This window comes from Pelodiscus sinensis, chromosome 3, assembly GCF_052426305.1.
Source record: "Pelodiscus sinensis isolate ZL-2025 chromosome 3, ASM5242630v1, whole genome shotgun sequence".
Classification (NCBI taxonomy): Eukaryota; Metazoa; Chordata; order Testudines; family Trionychidae; genus Pelodiscus; species Pelodiscus sinensis.
Genome location: NC_143054.1, coordinates 117,193,217 through 117,218,405, shown reverse-complemented (window position 1 = coordinate 117,218,405; position 25,189 = coordinate 117,193,217). Strand labels below are relative to the sequence as shown.

At 41.0% G+C, this 25,189-nt stretch overlaps 1 protein-coding gene and 1 long non-coding RNA gene across 5 annotated transcripts in view; one reads left to right on the top strand and one right to left on the bottom strand.

The window, feature by feature from the left end:
* The window catches only part of LOC142827941 (uncharacterized), a 90,630-nt gene extending 67,216 nt beyond the window's left edge, over positions 1–23,414 (bottom strand). Inside the window, exon 1 of the long non-coding RNA XR_012902751.2 lies at positions 23,156–23,414. This is a non-coding gene — a long non-coding RNA (uncharacterized LOC142827941). The remainder of the gene's footprint in view (positions 1–23,155) is intronic.
* Positions 1–25,189, top strand: part of PRKN (parkin RBR E3 ubiquitin protein ligase) — a 1,204,231-nt gene that overhangs the window by 570,629 nt on the left and 608,413 nt on the right. For all 4 annotated transcript variants that reach the window (XM_075924578.2, XM_075924580.2, XM_075924581.2 and 1 more), the window contains one exon: positions 4,737–4,820. In XM_075924578.2, the coding sequence (XP_075780693.2) occupies positions 4,737–4,820 (84 nt within the window). The remainder of the gene's footprint in view (positions 1–4,736; positions 4,821–25,189) is intronic.

The following is a 25,189-nucleotide window of genomic DNA, read 5'->3' as shown; positions in this document are numbered from 1 at the left end:
AGAGCTAGGATCACCAAATTTGGTAGATAGTTTCCTTTTATCAAAACTTATAGCAAGATAAGGGGTTTGGTTGTGCAAGGTAAATGGGATGTGCCTGAAATGGGACTGCTTCTTATAAAACCATACAGAAAAGACACCAAACCATCAGATAGGTGAAAGGGGCTCGCTGAAGGTATTCTCCAGGACTGCTCCAACCCTGAGCCTCCCACCCACCTGGCACCCTTGAGGGGGGAAGAGGGGAGAGGTGCTGATGAAGCTCTCTCCCTTCATACAGCAACATTGCAGTCTGTTCCTCTTTGTCAGGCACCAAGAGGAAATTGAACAGTTTGCTTCATTCCTCACTGTCTGGCTGGGGAGCACAGGGGTCAGATGAAACTGGACCTGCCCCAGCCGGGGGATATGCACTGCTCCTCTGGATGTGTCCACCGGAGCTTCAGAGACCATGGTGAGGTGCTTCTCACCTGACTCTAAGCTTCTTCAGCCTGCATACTGAAATCCTCCTCCCCAGCCTCACCCCAGGGCAATTATTTAAATAAAGCAGGTACAATTTCATTTTATTGTCCAAAAAGAAAAAAACGAGTTAAAGATCTGAGCAATGATGGGTAAATCTTCTAGTTATTTATAAAATACTTTGGCATAATCAACGTAACTGTCCTTTCCTTTAAAAAAACAAAAACAGAGTGTCCTGTAGCACCTTAAAGTCTAACACATTTATATGTTAGTCTTCAAGGTGCCACAAAACTCCTCATTATTTTTGCTGAAACTGTGTCATTGCTAGCCCTCTGAATCTTGTCCTTTCCTTCAAATCACTCCTTAATAGCCACTTCTTTTTCCAAACCTTCTTGGATTAATATTTCATATCCTGCATATCGTACCTCTTTCTTGCATCTGAACTATTTTACTTTATTTTATATTTGTCTGACTTGGACATCTGTGCTACTAGCTCTTATTTCCAGTTGTTTGGCAAATTTTCTGCTGGCGTGTATCCATTGATTTCTGTGAAGTTACACCAGGAAAAAAAAAAGAGACTTGTAGTGTTTACTGTTCAAGAAGCCTTGATAATAAACACTAGGCTGGTAATGTTTTTCCAGGATCGGTTATTGGAATTATAAACTTGTGTAGAGACCTTGTGCCTGATTCTTATAACTGCACTAACTTTGAGAGAATTACACCAATTTATAATGGTGTAGGTGAGAGAAGAATTAGGTGTCTTGGACCAGTCTTACACTAGTGAAGACAGTGGGTATTTAACCATTGATATTAAATAGGATCGGGATCAAGGCTTTTTAAGTATTTTGAAAAGCATCATGTTCACATATAATATTCCACATTAATGTGTATCATTCTTTCTGGAGAAGGAACATCTAAAGCGATTATGTCAAAAGTATATAAATCAATTAAATTCCCATAAATGAGGGTAAAAATCCCAAGCACACAGAGTAATGGAAGGAAGGATTTTGAATGGATATTTCATATGCAATTTAAAGTAAACTAAAATCTGGCAATATACAGTAAAGACAGTTATAAATCCTTTGTGTCTTTTAGATTGTGTCTGACTGTTAGCAAAGTTAGTAAGATTCTCCCTTTTCCCTTATTTTTAATTTCTGGTTACTAGTTAAAAGCAGAATGTTTGTTTTAAATCACCAACTATGTTTTGGTGTATTCCCTGCAATATAACTGAGGAGTCACTATAAAGGCGTTTTAAACTAATGGGTGCAAATAGAACAACAAGAGAAAACAGTTATTAACCTGTTCTGTAACTGGTGTTCCTTGAGCGGTGCTGCACATGCCTTTACATTAGGGTTGCCAGATGTCCGGTTTTGAACCGAAACAAATTGGGAAACAAATTGAAAAAATATAAATGAGGAAATATAAATGTCCGGTATTTTCTAAATAAGATGTAATCTAGATTGTGTTGTAATGTCAAGTGTGTCCAGTATTTTTGTTGAAACCATCTGGCAACCCTACTTTACATTTCAGGTGCCCGCATGCCCAGTGTTCCAGTTCAGTCAGAGATTTTCCTCTTATTTGTATACTTTAGTGTGGTGCATGCACTTTCTCCTGCCTCATGCTGCTGTGTGGTGGTATGAAGTTTGGAGCTGCCCAGCTTGGTCCTCCTTGCTCCCTGTAATTGATAGACAGAGCATGTTGGCTTGCTTAGCAAATGTTTTTCCTCCAAGGGACTTTGCCTTTTCTATATATAATTAGTGTAGTCCATGAATAGTTAGCTAGTTGAGCTTTAGAGTAAGCTTCATTTGCTGTTTTTCTTGTTTCATTTAGAGTTAGCTCTGGGTTCTGACTTTTGATCCTTGGAACACCTCCAGCCTTGTAATGGCTGCATAAGTGTGTGCTGGTAAATGACTCTCATTCCAAATCACAGAATACTAGGACTGGAAGGGACCTCGAGAGGTCATTGAGTCCAGTCCCCTGCCCCCATGGCAGGACCAAATACTGTCTAGACCGTCTCTAATAGACATTTATCTAACCTACTCTTAAATATCTCCAGAGATGGGGATTCTACAACCTCCCTGGGCAATTTATTCCAGTGTTTAACTACCCTAACAGTTAAGAACTTTTTCCTAATGTCCAACCTGAACCTCCCTTGCTGCAGTTTACGCCTGTTACTTCTTGTTCTATCCTCAGAGGCCAAAATGAACTAGTTTTCTCCCTCCTCCTTATGACACCCTTTTAGATACCTGAAAACGGCTATCATGTCCCCCCTCAGTTTTCTCTTTTCTAAACTAAACAAACCCAGTTCTTTCAGCCTTCCTTCATAGGTCATGTTCTCTAGACCTTTAATCATTCTTGTTGCTCTTCTCTGGACCCTCCAATTTCTCCACATCTTTCTTGAAATGCGGTGCCCAGAACTGGACACAATACTTCAACTGAGGCCTAACCAGAGCAAAGTAGAGTGGAAGAATGACTTCTCGTGTCTTGCTCACAACACACCTGTTAATGCATCCCAGAATCATGTTTGCTTTTTTTGCAACAGCATCACACTGTTTGTGGTCCACTATAACCCCTAGATCCCTTTCTGCGTACTCCTTCCTAGACAGTCGCTTCCCATTCCTTCCTAAGTGGAGCACTTTACATTGGTCTTGATTAAACTTCATCCTGTTTACCTCAGACCATTTCTTCGATTTGTCCAGATCATTTTGAATTATGACCCTATCCTCCAGAGCAGTCGCAACCCCTCCCAGCTTGGTATCATCTGCAAACTTAATAAGCGTACTTTCTATACCAATATCTAAATCGTTGATGAAGATATTGAACAGAGCCGGTCCCAAAACAGACCCTGCGGAACCCCACTTGTTATACCTTTCCAGAAGGATTGTGAACCATTAATAACTACTCTCTGAGGGTATGTCTACACTACCCTCCTAGTTCGAACTAGGAGGGTAATGTAGGCATACTGCACTTGCAAATGAAGCCTGGGATTTGAATTTCCCGGGCTTCATTTGCATAAGCGGGGCTACGCCATATTTAAATCCCCGCTCGTTCGAACCCTGTGCCGCGCGGCTACACGCGGCACGAACTAGGTAATTCGAACTAGGCTTCCTAGTTCGAACTACCGTTACTCCTCATTCCACAAATACTGTGATGCCCCCATTCAGGGAAAAAGCCCTCTTGTGCAAATGTATTTGCGCAAGAGGGCCAGTGTAGACAGCTCAGGACTGTCTTGCGCAAAAAAGCCCCGATGGCGAAAATGGCGATCGGGGCTTTCTTGCGCAAAACCACGTCTAGATTGGCACGGATGCTTTTCCGCAAAAAGTGCTTTTGTGCAAAAGCATCTGTGCCAATCTAGACGCTCTTTTCTGCAAATGCTTTTAACGGAAAAACTTTTCCGTTAAAAGCATTTGCGGAAAATCATGCCAGTCTAGATGTAGCCTATCTGTATAAGACTATGGGTGTGTGTGCATGTGCGTGTACAAATTAATTCTTTTCCTATGATAAACATTTGTTTGACAAATATAGCATGTTGCAATTCTGGAATGTTAATGATTGCAGTTTTTAAGTTAGAAGTTCTTTTTTCTTCTCTATTTTTTATCGCAACCATAAATATAGTTGTTTCCATTAAATATGTTGTAGTAATGAGCAGTCAGGATTTTCTATGTTTGTTTGCTTTTGAAATGGCTTTTTTTCTTTAGCAGAATAATTAGATGAGATATGATGATTTAACCACCACTGATATGAACTTACTCCCTTGTTGTAAACTTTTTCATTACTAATATGTATTATATTTAGAAGTGGTCATGATGAAGATGAAAGAAAGTCTGAAGAAATTCTCTTGTTGATTTAAAATAAACGTTATCAAAGTTTGTTCGATAGATAGGTCCAAGTCCCTTCTGCATTAACTGTCATCTCAGTAAAACAGAAGCTGCTTAAAAAGTTAAGCAGACAAATACCAGGAAACCAATTAATCTTTTCACAACCTTCTATTCCAATATTTACCCCTTTGCCTAACATTGTTGTCACTTTTTACATTTTCAGTTGATCAGCTGGAGGCTCAGATAAATATTCGTCTGTAGCTTTTTAATCATAAAAAAAATAAAGTATCCCTGACCTTAGCTAACTTTTAAGCTTTGGAAATATAGTATTAAGACTTTGAGTAACAGTAGGCACAGAACCAGACGGAACTTCATTTTCAGTGAATGCTTAAGCTCTAATTACATTACTTTTGATATGCTTTCTTAACAACTAGATTTTAAAGAAGTTGTTTTGATTTTATTTTAAAGGGTCCATCTTGCTGGGAGGATGTGCTGATTCCCAACAGAATAACTGGCACTTGCCAATCCCAAAACTGCAGTGGAGATGTAGCGGTAAGATGCTGACAAATGTCATGTTTCTCCTAGCTGTATTAGAAATACTTCTTTAAACAGAAATGGTAAATTGCCACCGATAATATATTTTAAACAGAATTAGTGCCTTACATCAATAATATAACAAAACTGGGATATCTGTCAGTTATTGCTCAGAAAAACCTAGGGGTCTGTGCACTACGTTCGACATCCTCCCCCCTCCTTCCCCGCCCAGGAGTAGGCGTAGCCATGACTCTCCACCCCTGCAGCCACCGGGCCCTCCAGAGGCTCTCCTGCCTGCCCTGGCTTCTGGGGGGTTAGGCTGGGCTGAGGCCACGCCAGCTACGACTCTCCTTCCCTGCCCCAGGTCACCGAGGCCACACCAGTCCTGGCTCTCCCCTCCCTTTTGGCCACCAGGTGGGCTGGACCAAGGCTGTGCCAGCCCTGGATCTCCCCCCCACCCCCACCCCAGCCTTCCAGGGAGGGCTGGGCTGAGGCCACACCAGCCCCGCCTTGCCCCGTCCCTGGTTTCCGAGGGCCGAGATGAGGCAGCACCGGCTCTACCCCTGGCTGCTGGGGAGGGCTGGGCCAAGGCTGTGTCAACCTTGGGTCACCCCCCGGCCTCTAGGGAGGGCCGGGGTAAGGCCATGCCAGCCCCAGATCTCCCCAAGGCCACTGGGGAAGGGAAGGGAGGACAGGGCCGTGCCAGGGCCAGGCTGGTTGTGGATGGGGCTTGGCTCCTGTCGACCGGATGAGGTGTTCTGTCTCTGATCACGTCAGACATTTTTGTACGCGAGCTGCAGCGTCAAACTTTTGTTCACTTTTGACTCCCTTCCTCTATCAATCCTTGAGTCATTATTCACATAAGGTCTTTCTGAAAATGACATAAATGGTGTGTGTCAGAAGCCAGCAGCAAAGCATTTCAAATTCTCAAGAAGCAATATTTTTTTTCTTATTTGTTCATGTTTATATCTTTTGTGTCAAAGAGTAATAATGTCTTACACTTACTGTACTTAACACCTTTCATCTAGAGGAGTCCTAAAGTACTTCACAAACTATGTATATACATGAATCATTTACCCACCATTGAAATGCAACCTCTATGGGTTGAAAAGTGGTAGGTTGCTCTTTAACAGCACACAGAAGTGCTGTACTGTAGTTCAGGTCAGGCCAAGTTGAATAGTTTGTCCAACTAAAACTGCTAATCAAATCTGCCCATAAAATGTAGGTTGGCAGTATGTAATTCCTCTTACACATCAGGACTAGCATGATGTGATAGTTAAATGAGCATGAAAGGTTTAGGTTCTCAGTTTTATTTCTTATCAAGAGCACAACCATACTTTCTCTATCACCAGTCTGGTCCATTGCATTGGTACTGACTGAGGAGGTGGAGGAGGAGGACAACTTACAAATTCAGCAACACCACTTTCCTGCACTGCCTTCTTTTAAAGCAGACATGGAAACATGAGACCTTATGTAAAGTAGTGTGTGGGCAGAGTCTGCAACTTTATTAAATTAACAAACCAGTGAGGAGCCACTTCCTGAACTTGCTGACAGGCTGCAGAATTCAACTGGGCACCAATGGCCCCTGGTTCTACCTGAGGATGGGTATGAAAGCAGTGTCCCCTGTTCCTCTCTGTGCCGGTATAAGGACCCTGGAAAGAAGCTGGCCTCTCAACCCATTCCCTTCATCCAGATAGACAGCCTGCTTTACCCTAATTATGTATGTATAAATCAATTACCTGATGAATAATAATTATTGTGGAGAATGGGAACAGCCTGCTGGAGAGTGAGATCTATCTATTAAATGTTGCAACAGAACAGAGAACAACCCATTAAAGAGCAGAATTGTAATTTGATGTATTATCCCATTTGGGGAGGCCAAATGCCAGACCTACCGTAGCCCAAATGCCAACATCCAACAGACACCTCATTGTCTCCCTTTCCTAACATTGTGGTTGATGTAGCTGCCACTTTTCTAAATGAATGAGAGCTGAAGTAATACAACCTAACCATATCAGCCACACCATAATGGGTCATTCACATGCTCATCTACTAATCTGGTATATGCTATCATGTGCTAGCAATGCCCTTCTGCCATGTATATTGGCCAAATCAGACAGTCTCTATGCAAAAATAAATAAATAAATAAATGGACTCACATCAAACATCAAGGATGGTAGCACACAAAACCTAGTTAGGACAACACTTCACTCTCCCTGCACACTCAGGGGATGTCTAGACTACATCCCTCTGTCACCAGAGGGATGTAAATTAGACATACCAAAATTGCTAATGAAGTAGGGATTTAAATATCGTATGCTTCATTAGAATAAAAATGGCTGCCGCTTTTTGCCAACGCGGCAGTTTGCCGGCAAAAAGCGGCAGTTTAGACGGGGATTGGTTGGCAAGGAAAGCCTTTTCCAACCGATCCAGTAAACCTTGTTGCACGAGGCATAAGGGATTGGTACGAAAAGGCTTTCCTTGATGACTGATCCCCATCTAGGCTGCCACTTTTTGCTGGCAAATTGCCGTGGCTGCAAAAAGCAGTGGCCATTTTTAGTCTAATGAAGTGTGGGATATTTAAATCCCCCCTTCATTAGTAATTTCAGTATGTCTAATTTACATCCCTCTGGTGACACAGGGATGTAATGTATTGTAGACATACCTTCAGTAACAGATTTAAAAGTGTCCGTCCCTCAACAAAAAACACTTTGAAAACAGATTGCAAGGAGAAACTGCAGGGCTGTGATTCATTTGCAAATGTGACACTATTAATCTAGGTTTGGATAGGAACTGAGAATGTATGGCTCACTACAAAAGCAATTTTCCCTCTCATGGTATTCACATCTCCTCATCAACCGTTGAGAATGAGTCACATGCATCCTGATCCTCCACTTGATAAAGTAACTCCCTTCTTCTCATGTTCTAGTGTATTTTTGCCTGCCTCTGTAATTTCCACTCCAGTGCATCTGATGAAGTGGGTTTTTGCCTATGAGAGCTTATGTCCAAATAAATCTATTACTCTTTAAGCTGCCACGGGACTCCTTGTTGTTCTTGATCTGATTGTAAGTCTTCCCTCCTTTGCAGGTTTGTTGCCTGTAACTGAATGTTACTGGGTGTGCTTCACCATCGTGGGCAGCTCCTGTTGGTCACTCAGGAATTAGCTCCTTTGGCCCAGGAGCTCCCCCTTTCAGCAGTATCTCACCCACGGTTACCTATTTTTTTTCTCCACCTCTGGGTACTGCCCTATCACAGTGCCTCCACACTATGGGATCCTTGCCCTTTAGGAACCCTCAACCCCCTATGCCTACCCTGCCTCATTGACTCACTGCCAGTCTTCATCTAGCCCCTTTCCATGGGGGCAAACTGCATTCTGAAATGACCATTCATCATTGGCACAGTGGTGTGGACCTGCTGCCTTTGCCTGCCCTTGCTGCTTCCCTGCAGCCTTAGTACACTCAAGTCTTGCTTCAGGCCCTGCAGCCTGGGAGCTTGCCTGTCTTTCCCCAGCCATGATGTAAGTCAAGAAGCCTCTCACTTCCTTGTCAGCCAGGTCCCTCCTGCTCCACTGCTGGAGCAGAGTGAGTCTGTGCCTCTCTTCCTCTCTCCAGGAGCCCCTATTTATATAGCCCCAGCTGGGATCGGTTGTATCTGCCTTAGGTGTGGGACTTTGCTTTCTCAGCCCTGGGTTTCAAGCCTTAAATGGCCAGCCCAGGGCAGATGCTCTCTCACTGGAGTATAGCTAAAATGGCTACAAGCTATCGGCACACAGAAACAATCACTCCTTCCAAATACCTGCAGAGCAATTGAGAGTCAGTTAGCTGGCCTGTTATGATGCCAGCCATGTGATGACAGTGAGAGTAAGCAGGACAAGCTCAGTCTCAGGATTCTGTGGGAGGTAGCCCACTGGACTAGCCCTCCCCACATCAGGGGAAAGGAGAGGTGGAAACATTAAACTGATAGATTCCAAGGCCAGAATATGATTATTTTGTCTGACTTGTCAAAGAACTCACATAAAATAATTTCTTTTGAACTAGATAGTTTAAAAAAAATCCAATCTTGAATTAAAAATTGCATGTGATGGAGAATCCACCATGAGCTGTGGTAAATTGTTTTAGTGGTTGATAACCTTCACTGTAAAAAAACAATATTTCCAGTCTGAATTTTTCTAAATTCAGCTTTCAGCCCTTTGGTATTATATCATTCTCTGACAGTCTGAAGATATTTCTTCCTCAGGCCATGATCAACGCAGCCTTTAACCTTCACTTTAAGTTAAACAACTTGAACTCCTTTAATTGTTCTTGTGGCTCCTTTTTCAACCTTCTCCAAGTATTCAACATCGTTCTTAAATATGGACACCAGAACTGGACGGACACAGTATTCTGGAAGTGATTGCATCACTGTTAAATAAGAGGTAAAATATGATTTGACTACACTACAGAGTGTGTTTTCCCCAATACAGAATAGAACAATTTATTGAACGCTTCTGCCTCTTCTACATTATTATTGATAATTCTACCATTTCCATCTAGGAGTGGGCCAGTACCATCGTTAGGAAGATGGAGGTTTTGTGCTGCTTGTACTAAAACATCCTTGTAATTTCTGAATATTCGGACAACCCTCCCTCCTTCCCTCCCACCAATCAAAGGTTCATTGGTAGTTAAATATAGTTTGTACATGCTTCTTATCTCTCTTCTAATGTTGTTCACTCATTCTGATTCTTAGTCATTTTCTTTAGGCTGTATGTGTTCATTGCATCATTAGTTATGGTACATTCTTTTAGGGTACCCTGTATATTCTGATCTGATTAATTTTATGTAACTGGATTTGCCAAAATAACTACCAAAGTTTTATGAAACTCTTTTAATGCAACGTAAATGAGATGGACTTTCTTAGGATATTTTTTTTAACCCAGACTAGGTGTACTTAGTTGCTTATAAACCCCTTAAGAAATACCCAACTATGTTTTGGACAGACCTGAGCTCACTTGTTAGCTGGCATTATTCTTTCTGTCTGTCTCTTTCTCTCAGACTTTTATTTGTAGTGTGGTTACACCAAGAAGACCTAGTTATTGACCAAGGCCCATTAGAACATTAGAACGGCCGTACTGGGTCAGACCAAAGGTCCATCTAGCCCAGTATCCTGTCTGCCGACATTGGCCAGCACCAGGTGCCCCAGAGAGGGTGGACCAAAGACAATGATCAAGCAATTTGTCTCCTGCCATCCCTCTCTAGCCTCTGACAAACAGAGGTCAGGGACGCCAATTCTATCCCCTGGCTAATAGCCTTTAATGGACCTAACCTCCATGAAATTATCTAGCTTCTCTTTAAACTCCGTTATAGTCCTAGCCTTCACAGCCTCCTCTGGCAAGGAGTTCCACAGGTTGACTACACGCTATGTGAAGAAGAACTTTCTTTTATTAGTTTTAAATCATATCCCCCCTCAGTCGCCTCTTTTCTAAACTGAAAAGTCCTACTCGCTTTAACCTCTCCTCATATGGGACCCATTCCAAACCCCTAATCATTTTAGTTGCCTTTTTCTGAACTCTTTCCAAGGCCAAAATATCTTTTTTGAGGTGAGGAGACCACATCTGTACATAGTATTCAAGATGTGGGTGTACCATAGTTTTATACAGGGGCAGTAAGATATTCTGGGTCTTATTTTCTGTCCCTTTCTTAATAATTCCTAGCATCCTATTTGCCTTTTTGACCGCCGCTGCACAGCGTGTGGAAGTTTTCAGAGAACTGTCCACGATAATTCCAAGATCTCTTTCCTGATTTGTCGTAGCCAAATTAGCCCCCATCATACTGTACGTATAGTTGGGGTTATTTTTCCCAATGTGCATTATTTTACACTTATCCACATTACATTTCATTTGCCATTTTGTTGCCCAGTCACTCAGTTTGGTGAAATCTTTTTGGAGTCCCTCACAGTCTGCTTCTGTCTTGACTATCTTGAACAGTTTTGTATCATCTGCAAACTTTACAACCTCACTGCTTACCCCTTTCTCCAGATCATTTATGAATAAGTTGAAAAGGATTGGTCCCAGGACTGACCCTTGGGGGATACCACTAGTTACCCCTCTCCATTCTGAAAATGTACCATTTATTCCTACCCTTTGTTTCCTGTCTTTTAACCAGTTCTCAATACAGGAAAGGACCTTCCCTCTTATCCCATGGCCATGTAATTTACACAAGAGCCTTTGGTGAGGGACCTTGTCAAAGGCTTTCTGAAAATCTAAGTATACTATATCTACTGGATCCCCCTTGTCTGCATGTTTGTTAATCCCTTCAAAGAACTGTAATAGATTAGTAAGACATGATTTCCCTTTACAGAAACCATGTTGACTTTTGTCCAACAAATTATATTCTTCTACATGCTTCGCAATTTTATTATTTACTATCGTTTTGATTAATTTGCCGGGTACTGTTCTACATGCTGTGCAAACACAGAACAAAAAGATGATTACTAACCATACAGTTTACAAGCTAAAGTAGTTGGATTTTGGGTGGATTTCCTTCCCCTCAGAACTTGGGTAACAGTTTAAGTTTTCATTTGAAGCCATGTGAAACCTGGAAGTTTTGGTCTTAAACTAGCAAAAGATCTTTGCCCAAGTTTCACTTAGAATCTTCAAATTGTAACTACACTATATAATATAGTAACTATAAGAGTACTGCAGTTACTCAGGAGTTGAAACATAATTATATTGTGGGTTATACTTTCTGATATATAAACATTGTGCATAATTCTTATATAATTTACCATGATGTATACACTAGGAGATAATTGCATTACCAAGATAAAGATACTGCTTTAATACCACCTGTGATATCATTAATAGCTCACAAAATGATTTGAACAGCTGTACTCATGTTGTTCAAAGGCCCATATGAAGTAAGATATGGTGATCCCTCATCTGTTATCTGTTAGATCTACTTCTTCATAGATGTCCCTATGTGCCAATTACCTGCCTTTATTCCTGATTAGACAGTGAAAAATTCCTTCCTTATTCACAGGGCTCTGTAGCTTTTAGTAACTTACATGGGTCAGCAAGTCAAAAGTTGGGACTGAAACTCCATTTTTCCAGTGAGACAATGGAGAATGGCAATTGGTGACTTCAATCTTTGTCCACTTTTGGTCCCCTGTGGGGCCAGTCACAGATTGAGCTGTAACTGGTGGATGAAGTGAGTGCATCTGGCATGGGGTTCGTATACCCAGATTTGTTCTATTCACTGCATGCAGCCAATTCAGGATGTTTGTAGCATGGACACCCACTGGGAACTGAATTTAGTACACCAATCAGCTATTGCTACCCCTTCAGCTTGGATTTGTACCAACAAGAAATGGTATTCTGTGTCTCATTATCGAACCTCTGAGAGAGCCAATTTCCCATAAAAGTTTTTAAGTAAATAATATTCAAATTAGTTCATGTCCTAGAGGTTACCAATGACAAATCAATACATTAATATATTGGTTATTTTAAAACTGTGTGCTGTCCCTGTGGTGTTCGCTTTTTTAATTGAAGGAAGACTTTTCAAACTAGAATACATAAAGACACTGCTGGTTCCTGTTTCTTGTGCATCAGCCTGAAGATGCACCATTTTAACCAAACATCTTCATTAACAAGAGCGGGACTGTAGATTAGGGATGTGAATATGCAAACATGCACACTGTTAACTGATGAGCCTGGACTTATTGGTTAACCTTCACAGTTACACACATGATTCAAGTACGTGTGGGGAGCTGGCTTAAAAGCTGGCTTCCCACATGAAGCTGCGCACGGGGAGCCACCTGCCCCCTGCGCTACTGCCTCGGTATCAGAGGCAGCAGCACGGGAAGTACAAGGGGGCAGGCAGGAGCAGGTATGTGTGGGGAACAGGCTTAAAAGCCAGCTCCCCAGGTTAACCAGCTCCTGGGGAACTTTGCCTGCTCCCTCGCACTGCTGCCTCTGGCACAGAGGCAGCAGCAGAGGGGTGGGGGACAAGGTGGGAGCTGGTACTCATGGGGATTCAGCTTTTAAGCTAGCTCCCCATGTGCACTGATTCCTGGGCAGCCAACTCCCTTCCCTGCATGTAACTGTGTAATCACTGAATTTTTCAGCTGTTCCATGGTTAATTAGTTAAACACATTTTAACATCCCTACTGTAGATTCACACATGACCACAGTGTTCTAGAATTTCAAGTTATACTATTTGATGGATGAGCCATTCATTGTAGGGTTTGACCAACTTCTTCAGTAGCGTAAGTAGCCATAATTACAATGATTTCATAGAGCTTTCTTGCACCATTGTTTTGTGGAAAGCTTCTAGCTGGGATTGGGGATGTTAAATATCAGTTAATTGAATAGTTAATTAACCTCATGAAGTCTTAGTAATTATGCAGCTATAGTTCCCGTGGGTGGGACCAGCAGCCAGTGCGCTCTGGCCTCACTGCCAAGGAGCCCCCTGCCACTCCGCGGTGCTGCCTCTGTATCAGAGGCAGCAGCATGGGGTGCCAGGCGGGAGCTGGTCTGCAGGGGGAGCCAGTTTAAAAACCAGCTCCCCTCATGGACTGGCTTCAGGTCTCCCCATGCTGCTACCTCTGGGTGGCAGCAGCCCCTGTCCAGGGGTGTGTCTGAGCTCCCAGACCTGGTGCAAGCTGGAACTGAGCCAGGCAGAGATAGTTCCTGGGCATGGCACAAGCTGGGACTGAGCTAGTCTGCTGGCCAGCCTGCTAAAAAATTTACTAGCAAGGGGGTAGGGGAATGTGTGTAGTCTATAGCAAAAGCTTATCGGTTAATTTCTTACTAGAGTATACCATTACATCCATAGTTGGGATCAGTAACCAGGTCTGTTTTTTTATCATAATATTTAAAATCAATTTTATTTAAATACTAATAATCTGAGACAAAACTTCTTAATTTTATGATGGAAGAATTTGAACATATTTGTCCACACAAAGGCAGCCAGAGAGATTTCCTCTGTGTACCAAAAATAGACAGTGGTACTGTTTAGCTACACCTACATTTTGTGCTCATTGTATATAGGCAAAACTATTGATGCTTCAAATTAAATGGGTAAAAAGTAGTGTAACAGGCAGAGTGAGTATTTAACTGATTTCCTAATGTTATAAACCAAGGACATCTAGTTGATAACCTCTGTTTCCAATATTCTTCAATTAAATGATGCTTTAAAAGCCAACACTTTCAAACTTGGATGCTAATAGCTAAGTACTTAAATCCATACTAAGGCACATAAAGTGATTTTTCAGAGAAGCTTGATTACCTTTGGCTTCTAGTGAATCAATTTCCATTCAGTGATAGAAATGTTACTTTTTTCAGTCTTTCATTCCATATTGAATAGTGTGTGAAATAGTCTTTTGCCCATTCATATTTTCATGGATGGTGTTGTCATAGCAGAAACAATATTTCTGTAACGCCTTGTCATAGATGCAGATCATTCTTTTCATAGCCATGTGCTTCTGATTGTCTTGATAATGGACTTAATGCAAGAGGAAAGCAGATTTTTCCTGTTTCTTTAGTGAAATAGCTTCTGCAGCCCATGTCTTGCTCTTTCTGATGGAGGAGTAATGAAGAATGGTTTATTTTCAGTTGCCAGCAAACAGCAAGTGGTGTCTTTAAACTTAACTAGAATATAAGTGTGACGTTTGCATAAATATTTTATTTGATCAGTTTTCACTACTTAAAAATCTCAGTTTGTGCCATATCTTCATGATACAACATGTTCTCGCCACAATACTTGTTTGGAGATATTTCAGCACAAAGTTAGTCTCTTGCCAGAAATTGGGAACTTTAATTTTATTACATAGAAATATGAAAATACAATAGTTTACAACATTCAAACAGATAGAAATCAGAAGTTCAATTTAAAGTTAAATACAATATTTCCTCTTTCAGCAATTATTTTATGAGTGCCTTAATGGTACAGTGGATTGTAATGCAGTATATATGTTCCAGTGTACTCAAAAAATAGGAAAACTATTAGATTGTCATGGCTCACTTGCTCAGTGTAGACTAAAATGAACTTATTTTCATATGATCTATTGCATATCCTACTGCGCTTTTGATTCCAAGATATGGAAAGACTCCAAATATTCCAGAGTCATGTATCTGATTAAAAAAAAAGCCAAATAAGAATTTATGAATGCTTTACTATAATATACTATAACTAAGGGAACTAGCTTAACACATCTATTCATGACTGACTGATTGCTCTCTCCTTTCATGCAACTGGCAAGCTCTAGGAGTTAATCATAAGACTAACTTTGAATATCGTCCCCAAAATTATACTGTTACAATTCTCTAATATTTTCCCTCCATTTTCCTTGTAGTTCAGTAAAGTTTTAGACTATGTGGCATGACAATATCTTTGTTTTTGATCTTAAGATGTTGGGTGCTATACCCAGAGAGATAAGAGCGCACACACATGTTCACAAAAAACTAAGGTGATGAGTACATTCTCATCTTGAGATGATGCTAGTGAGTAGCTGTCTATAGAGAAACAACTTCCTGGCTCTGAAGTAGTGGACAAAAAGTTCAAGGAACACATATTTATCCCACAACCAAAAATGTATCCCTTCAACTCTTGAGTTGCTGTAGTTTTCCTGGAATCTGGTTTGCTATTACTGTGCAACACATCAAAGCTGTGTAAAAAAGCCTCTAGCCCTTCATATTACTCCAAGGAAAGAGGATAAGTATAGTTTATCTTCTTGTGCCACTGTTGCCTTCTGCTGATGATTCAGACACGTTTTGATTTGAGACGGAAGAGTGGAAATTCACACAGCTTCACACCTTTACACCTATTTAATGGACCAGCAATCCTTCCTAAATAAGGAAGAACCTCAGTCTTCATGAGCTATCTGATGGCATATTCAATCAACAGCACAGAACATTTGTTTTTAAAGAGATGATTGCATCCATCAGGAGTTTCTCTGGTTCTTGTTTTTTATTCCCCCTTCTCTCCTTTTTCCTTCTTTTTCTTGAATAGATTTAATAAAGACCTATTGAAATTAGCATTTTTCTAGTCTCCAGGATCCTAGGCTTTACTCTTAGAGGTTGATTTGCTTTTAAGCCCTTTTCATTTATCAAAGCAGCCAGAGGTGCATGTCCAATGTAACCGTCGCTTGAACATCCAAGTCCCATAACATGAATGAAAATTTTACTGTTAGGTGACCATTGAAGTTAATTAGTGCAAATGGTTTAAGGTGTACTGCTTGCACAAAACATAAATTTGTTCTGTGAGTCTTAAGTCCTTCCAGTCGTCGACCTGTACTCAATTTTCAGGATACTTTTTATAGTTAGAAGGTGATGGAAACTGCTTTCATAGGTGCATAGCCAGAGGCTTATTTTCTTAGGCAGAGGCATACATTCTTGTATTTCTCAACTATGCTATAGTCATTAAAGTAGTGAAGAGCTGATTTATGACATTGCATTCTAATCGCATTATTTTCTTTTTCACAACACAAGGAAAATCAGTAGGAATTTGTCTATCATGTTTTTTAAAAAGGAAGGACCCATGCAGTTCTCCCAAATGGATTTCTGTTTACCAGTTACTTTAGTAGACTTTCTCTCTATTGGTCCCTATGGTTAGGGGATTGTGAGTCACATTTGGAAAGAGGTAAACCTATCACTTATCCACATAATAGTTGATTTTCTGTTTGAGGATGAGATTACTCAGAAATAAATTTGAGTGGGATAAAACAAGGGGACCCAATGACAGAGTTCTGTGGGACTGCCACAGAAAGCTGGAAAGAGGGGGGGGGGATTCTCTGACACACTGAAGGAGTGGTGAAGTAGAGGAAAAAATAGGAGAGCAGGATCACTGAAGCTAAGAGAAGATTACATTTCAAGAAGATCTTGATTGACTGTGTTGAAGGCAGCTGATGCATCAAGGAGGATGAAGATGGAGTAGTGGTTCTACAATTTGGCTTACAAGAGGCCATTGGAGACTTTGGCAAGAGTAGTTTCAGGTGTGCCAGGGATAAGAACCAAATTAGAGAGGGTCTAGGATGGAACTGAAGGAGAGAAACTCCAGACCCGGAGTCTAAACAGTGTGTCTCCAGGGTTTAGAAATGAAAAGTAGAAGGGAGATGGGACAGTAGTTAGAGAGGCAAGTGAGATCAAGGGTATATGTATTTCAAACATTTCTTTAAACTTATGAAAAGTCTTTCAGTTCTCCCCTAAATGTTGCGCTTAATTCCAACAAAGATGAATTGCTCCAAGGTTACCAAAACTATCTTAAATTCTCATTATGTCATGAAGACTGCATACTTAATAAACTCTCTGTAGTGAGCTTGGACTAGATGTCCTTTAAAAATAAGTGTTTTCATTGAATCATTTTATGGAGACAAATTGTTTAAGCAATTCACTGAAACCTCACTTTGTATCACAGCACACAGTTTAAAAAAAAGTACACTTTTTCCAAAGCCTATTGAAATGGATCAAACCTAGTAGCACAAGGACAATATAAAAATGGGCTGTTTCTCAAATAATTTCAAACCAAAATTGAGTCAAAGCTACTGCAGCTCTCTTGTGTTTTTTCACAGTAATGGTAATAATTAAAACATATGGCTGCTGCTGAAAGTGTACAGCTGTTGCATGGACTTGAACATAAATTGTAGATACTGCATCTCACATGAAATGCTATTTACTTACTGTTCTGCTTTGGGATTGATATTTGCTTTTTCTGGGAGTGACTGGGACTGTAATTTTTGATATGCCTGTAATGAATTAATTTATACCTTCAGGTGCAAACTGCCTCTGGTTTATACTAAATATCAGCTTATTATAATTCAATGCATAAATTACCAGTTTTTTTCAGGTAAAATATTAACTGACAAATCTTTTATGAGAGACAATATTCAATTGTAATTCTCTGAAATTTAAAAATGAAAGATGTCAGATGAGCATTATGGAACAGAGCAAACTTCTGATCCTGAAGGGAGAGATTGTGTTGCATCTCAATTTGTCAGGCATTTATTATGCAGCTTTCTTCCTTTAATTCAAGTTTAAGCTCATCAAAATGTCATGAAGAATCATAGACATTTTAGTCTTTTGAGTAGGTGACTAAGGATAACCATGACCTTACTGAGAACTGTATTTGAGTAAATCGGCCACAGGAAGGTCACCAGGCCACATATAAGAGGATGCATCAGACTGCAGGAGAGATTTCCCTGGTCCTGGAGGCAAAATACAAAATATAGACTTTTTTTCTTTTTAACAGCATGTGCATATATATATATATATATATTGATCATATAGAAACTCCAAGAATGTTCTATCATTAGCAACGTGGGACATCCAGCATACGTTCCCTGATTTGTAGTCCTCTATTACAACACAACTTTACTTTCTACACATTACAATATAGATGTTTAAGGAGCTGCTCATCCTGTTGACTTGTCTCATTTGTTGGTATAACAGAACCCCTCTTGTACCCTGTCTTGCAGTTTATCACTTAGTACATTGAACCATACACACTCCAGTGCTGTATGCTTCTGTTTGCTCTGTGAAACATCCAATACAGTGGTTCCCAACTTCTTTTATACCGCAGACCGGCAAACCCATTCACAAACTTTTGGCAAATCAGTAACATCGTATTTGCGTATTTGCATATTCGTTATGTAAAATATTGACTATGAAAATATGCAAATAAAAGGTTGCCATCCGTAATGGATCAGAGTTTTCAAATATCTATAACATTAAAAAATTCACAGAAAGAATTCCCTTTTGGCTGCTAGATGAGGCAGCCCCTCCCCCAAGACCGACGAGTGCCTGCGGAGGGGGCAGGGAGGGGGCAGGGACGGGCATCCACAGGGGCAGTGGGCATGTGGGGCATCCTATTTAACAACTTCCGAAATTTTGTCAGCAACACAGGGGCTGGTGCCTCCAAGTGCTATCACCAGGGCTACCTCTGCCCTCCCCCACTCCTGCCCCGTGGGCTGGGGTAGCTGCCATTGTATCTCCCCCTTTCCCTCTGTACAACCCCTGCCCTCTGTCTATCACTTCTCCAGCTAGGCTACACTTGCTCCCACAGTTTCCCCCCAGCCTCCCCTCCCCACATCCCCCCCATTCCCTCCCTGTAACCCCCTCTCAGAGTTTCTCTTCATTGCACCCCTGCTCCCATCCACTCCAGAAATCTCCCCTGAATCCCCCCAGCCTCCCTTAAGCTCTTCATGCATCCCCCTCCTGCCTCCGCCTCACACATCCCTTTTCTCCCTCACCCAACTTATCTGCCCCTGCCCCTCTTCAGCCCTCTCCTAACCCTCCCCCAAGGGCTGGTTTCCCCCACCCTGCACATGCTGGGAGTGGCAGCATCTTCCCTGGGCCCCTGGCAGGGATCGCAGCCAGCTCTGCTGGGAGCAGCCTGAGGCCAAACCCTCCCCCTGTATCCCAGGGACAGTTCTCCCGATAGGGGAGAGGGTGGTCTTTTACACATTCTCCAGGCCTATCACCTTAATTCTTATTTTAACACTCCTAAATACCCTGGGGCATCAAAGGAAGTCAGGACTGGCATGCAGATAAAAATGCTATGTAGTCAAAAACATTAATGTTATTTAAAAAAAAGAGAGTCCAGTTTTTTAAGAAAAAATCCATTGAAATGATTCAGGTTAAACTGGATGTAACTGGGGCTAACTTAAATATCCCTGTTCTATAGTGAATACTGTGGCCCTGAGAATCTTTTAATGCCAAGTGGAAGAGGTCTCACTGTTCTGTAATAAGATTTCGTGAGCACAGCCCACTTCTTCAGATGAATGGGGCTGTTGGTGATGACCAGTGGTGTTCTTCTGTTTTCTTTGTTGGGCCTATTTTAAAGAAGCTGATGCTTGGGTACTTATCTGGCTCTGCCAATCTGTTTTTTCACTTCTCTGAGTGAGTATTTAAGTTTTAAGAATGCCTGATATAGATCCTATAGGTGTTTGTCTTCCGATGGACACTCTAATTGACAATATTTTCCCCCATTTTTTCTTTCTTTTTCCCTCACCATCCCCTCTCTTTCTCTATTTACTTGTCCCCTGCCCCCCCTTAAATCCATTCGTCTGAAGAAGTGGGTTGTACCCACAAAAGTTCATGAAAGTATTTATATATATTTATTAGTCTCTAAGGTGCTGCTGGATTATTCATTGTTTTTTATGATTTTTTCAGTTACAGACTAACACGGCTACCCCTCTGAAACTCTTGTTCTGTAATAGAAACTTCTTTCAAGCTTGGTCAGCTTTCTATACCCCATATTCTTCTTGGCATTTATCCAAAAAGGATCACATAAGGTGTCTAATTAAAGCTTTCATGGTACTGATCTTCCTAATTGTTTAAAGTGTTTATATATATTGAAATTGTATTTAGAGACTCTGTCGAAGACAGGGCTGACAAACAGGCTTCTTTCGGACAGGAGACAGGGTGCATATCTCTCTGTCAGTATTAAATTAAAAATTGTAAGTCAATACATTGGAAACCCTATCTGCATATAGACTAAACATGGGGTGTTGGACTTTGGGTGATTTTTGGGTTGCTGGACTCGAGACTCTTAGGGTGTTGGACTTTTGGGACTTTGGGTGATTCGTGGCGGAGGGGTGGGTCTTTGCTCATGTTTGGTCTATGAATCCGAGTTGTGGTGTTTTCCCAAGTTAATGCTGATGTCGGTTACCTCGTGTTATTAAAGGTTTGCTGCTATACTGAGGCTCTGTGCTTGCGAGAGGGGAAGAATTGCCTCTTTGAGGCGCCCAGAGGTGTATGTAAGATTTCCCAGCTCACTGTGTGGCGGCTCGAGCCGGTGTTGTATTACCCTGTTGGGAGGAGACCCCTAGATACTGAACCCGGCCCTTGCTGCTATTAACTTGGCCTGGCAGAAGGGTTACATATGCAAATATGTACAATTGAAAACAATCACTGTGTAGTAGTATTTAAAATATCAAAATATGAATAGACTGAGCAATTTTTAAATGAAAAAAAGGGATACCTTGATTAATGTGGCAGGATAGAATACCCCACAAACTTTAATAAACCCTGAGATGTGCTGTGCCTAATTTTCTGGCACTTTCAATCCCCAATTAAAACATTTTCAATCTGATCCTTATCTCTGTGGTTAATCTCTGTCGTGTAGCTCAGGGTATGTGGACAGATTGGGTTTTTGGGTTCAGTCCTGACAGACATGAGAGAGAGAGGAGGGCAGAAACACCTGCCCTTGAATGGTGAAGGCCCTGTTCCCTGTAAGCTGAAAAAAGGTAACCCTCCAGGTTAAACAGAGACACTTGATTTTTTATTTTAAACCTTCCTCTTTAGGTGGTTTAAACAGGAATAGTGGCATCAGGAAGAAAAAGCTTCCTTTTGGTTGAAGGCTAATTCTCCCTTTCAGAACAAAAACTCCTACTTGGGGAATGACTAGCAATGAGGACCAGTGTAATGAGGCAATATGCCAGCAAGGGGGCAGGAAAAAATGTTTGCTTATTTTGGACTGTATTAGGTTTCTTTTTTCATTTTTGCTTGAGACATTCTTGTGCCTATCCTGAGCACTATGTAATTAGTGCCATGTAAATACCACTATGTAATAGGGAAAAATAAAACTGAAGTGAAGAGGAAAATCCCTCTAGATTCAAACTGATTTATTCCAGGGTCCCCATCATCTGACAGGGACTCTCTGAGACAAATAAGGTGGAAGAAGTATCCTGCCACATATTGCTTCTTTCCTTTCTCTTGGCTAAGGGGCAAATAAAGGCACAACTACTAGGTTACTTGATGTCTGCTCTAACTTGGCTCTGCTCTTTATGACCCTTTAACTGTTGTGACAACCAGAAGTTTCGGAGGTATAGTCCTTCTGGCCAGACATCTTTTCACCCATCCATACCCACTGATCTGAGTTTAAAAGGTATTACAACAAGTAGATATCACCTGCTGGAAAATCTTCATATTGTTAAAGCAGTTGGCTTTTGTGGAAGACAACTGGTGCGAAGCTGCCCTAAAATAGGGATAATCTATTTCCGTTAAGCTCTTTACTTTAAATTATCTTTAAAGATTTTTCTTTTTCTCCCCATTACATTTTCCAATTGGAAAAGTCAGAACAGAAGGCATACAGAACTTATAGGACCATACAAAAGCTCAGAGATGTACACCTAGGTGACAAATTTATATATTATGATAAATTATTGTTATAATCTCTTAAATCCATTGAGCAATTATTATTAAGTATTTCAGACAAACAAACTATTTAAAAAGCTAAAACAGGCAATTGGCTTTTTAAATATCTAATGAATCATAACAGTATGTTTCAGTGGGTTCTTTGATACATTGCCATAACACATTATTTCACACGACATTTTTGACCTTTTCAATTATCTGTTGGGCTAGTTATAATTAAATCTATTTTTATAGATATCCTCAATATAACCACATTGTAGAGTAGATCAATTTCTCTCCTTTACAAGGAACTTCTGTTATCCATTTCTGATTGCTGAAAAGCAATGGCAGGTGAAAAATTGAATTATAAAATGGATTTAATTTCACAGCATGATAGAAGAAACTAGTTTCTGCAATCTGGTAGGAGAACAAGTATTTACATATTAAAAGCAACCACCAATGAGTATAACACATGACATTTAGACCAGGTAGATGTATACCCACAGGAAAAATAACCTTCCTTTTAACTCAGTACTTATTTGTATGGAAAAGAGACTTTTCCCAAACAGTAAATATTTTGTCAGTCCATAATAATACAATTGTGACAGTAACAGGTCTCTTAAAACTGTTTTGTGCTTGTAAGGTAGCCTTGATATTACTGACTTCTATTAGTCAGTTTTTCTCATTTCTCACTCAGACAGTGAAAAGATTGTCTTGTTTGTATTGTGAGCTAGCCTGGCATAGAAATACTAATAAATATTGACCAGCTTGCAGAATTCCTCTTTGTATTGAATATCCTGAAATAAAGTAGCATATCTTCTCTGTATGGACACTACTACTTCTACTTAGACCTGGACAAATGTCTTTCTGATAAGTGATCAAACAAAAGTACATCAGAGATCACAATGGCTTCTTCAGATAAATACACGTTCCCTTTCTATCCAGGGAACTTCCTTATTTAGTAGTTAGTCATCCAGTGGAAGGAAGGCAGGTCACTGTTTTTGTTGGTACACCACTTTGTAGAATTCCAGTGAGCTCTTTTTGAAAACATATGCCATGAAATCATGTTTATGCTTTCAGAACACAGATTTTACATTGATGTTTAGAAAGTAATTTTGTTTTCTGTGACCAACTGTACTGCATCAAGTACATCTTGTATTATCTCAGTTCCTTCAACCACCAAGTGTTTGCAATTCTGAAGAGACAAACAGCAGTTTAAAAATGGCAAAGCTGATTGTGAACATACCTTTCGATACGCTTCAATAACCAAGTTGCTGAAATAGACTTCAGAAAGTTTAGATGTTTCTTCATTTAAGGAGAAGCTGGATTTGTGATTGAAGAATTTGTTCTGCAACAGAGATTAAGGAGGGCCTGTAACAACATTGAGAGACACTTAACACTAACAAACAGGATTCCATAAGTCCTTTGAAATCATTGCTTTCACTGGAAAATAAATTGACATCTTACAAATGATAACTTCCCTATCCACTTGAGACAATAGTAGTGGATATAAATATTATGGGAAATGAGCAAAGCAAACCCTATACATATCTAACTAAATTCTGAGCAGATGTAAACCCTGTGCAATCTCATTGACTGTAATGGGATACTACTTGTATCAGCTATGCAAGTCACATCTTTGGGAGAAAACACACTCTAAAGCAATGATTTAAATAAATTCTGAAAAAAAGATAAAGATGTGTCTACTTCTGGTCGTTATAAGGAAGCAGTTCATGCCCAAATTGGGACCAGTGTGGCTTTCACAAAGGCTCATACCCTTTCAGTTGCTTGGCTCTCCCTGTGCCTACTATAGTCTGTGCTGTGTCCATCTTGGCACAAGATTGCTGTGACAGAATGTTGAGATCTGACAGATGGATCAGTACTCTGATGACTGTAGCTCCAATTAATTCCCCCTCGTAATAGCTGATTGGATTATTAGCTAAGAAGATGGAGAGGTAAGGGACTAATTACCTCTCAGCTGACCAATTGGATAAAATCCCAGGAAGTGTTACAGTGGGGAAGACAAGCTGAGCCTGGAATGAAAGTGCTTCGTTTCCTCTTACTGTGCTAGTGAAAAAGGTCCAAAAGAAGTCTAAGTTAAAAATGTGATGTTGCACTGCACTGGTGTTGATGGATTGTTTTAGAATAACACAGCCTGTATACAAGCAGAAGATGGGTCTGAACTAGAGATTTAAATAACATGTAAAACAGTAACCATGTAATCAATTAAAGTTCTATTGGTTATACAGTTAAACATTTAACCAAGGAAGCAGGGTTGCTGTAGCACTTCCATGTTTTACTTGGGGATCCACTGCCATCCCCAAGATCATGCAGCCCATGGTCTCAGCATCCTGATGCACCCAGGGTCCCAGCTGCTGGCCTCATGGCTGGGAGTCCAGCTGCATGGTAGGACCCTGCATGGAGTTCAATCACTAATGAAAATGGATACGTATCAAGCTTTATTGGTTAACGTGTTACACTTTTACATCCCTAGTCTGAGCCGTTTCCGGGATATCAGATGGGAACCGAGTGTTGCCATTACAACTAGGGAAGTGAAAGGTTAACTGGTTCAATGGTGGGACATGGAGCAGCCCTCCTTTCCCCTTCATGGTCAGGGGGCTATTCCAGCCCCATGGGACCCACTGTGGACAGGGCCTCCTTTGGTTGTCTGCAGTGCCACTGCATGGTCTTCAGTCCAAACTTTTGCCAATCACTATGCTCTAGCCCACCAGGCTAGGGAGGATGCAGCTTTGGGGAGGGCTGTCCTCCGCTCCATGGAAGGTTAGAACTCTGACCCCACCTCCTGGAGTTTCTGCTTTGGAGTCCCCTACAAGGAATGGACATGAGCAATCACTCGAAGAAAAATGGTTATTTATCTTCATAACTGTTGTTCTTTGAGATGTATTGCTCTTGTCCATTCCAAATCCTGCCCGCATCCTCTTCGTCAGAGTAGTCTGATACGAAGGAACCGAGGGGGTAGGGAGCCAGCAGGGGTATATATTAGCTGATATAGCGGTACCACTCCAAGGGGCTCCCCTGTTGGCCCAACAGGTGCTGCTAAGGGAAAAACTTCTGACGATGCAAGCACATAGCCCACGCACATCTACATGGAATGGACATGAGCAACACATCTCGAAGAACAACAGTTATGAACTGTTTTTAGTCCGTCCGCAGTGCAGATAAGACAAACGTAATGCTGGTAAACTTGGGGGCGGTTGTCTGAAGGTCCTTTGTCTTTAGATGTTCAATTAGCCTTGGTGTCCAAAAGCATTTATCATCA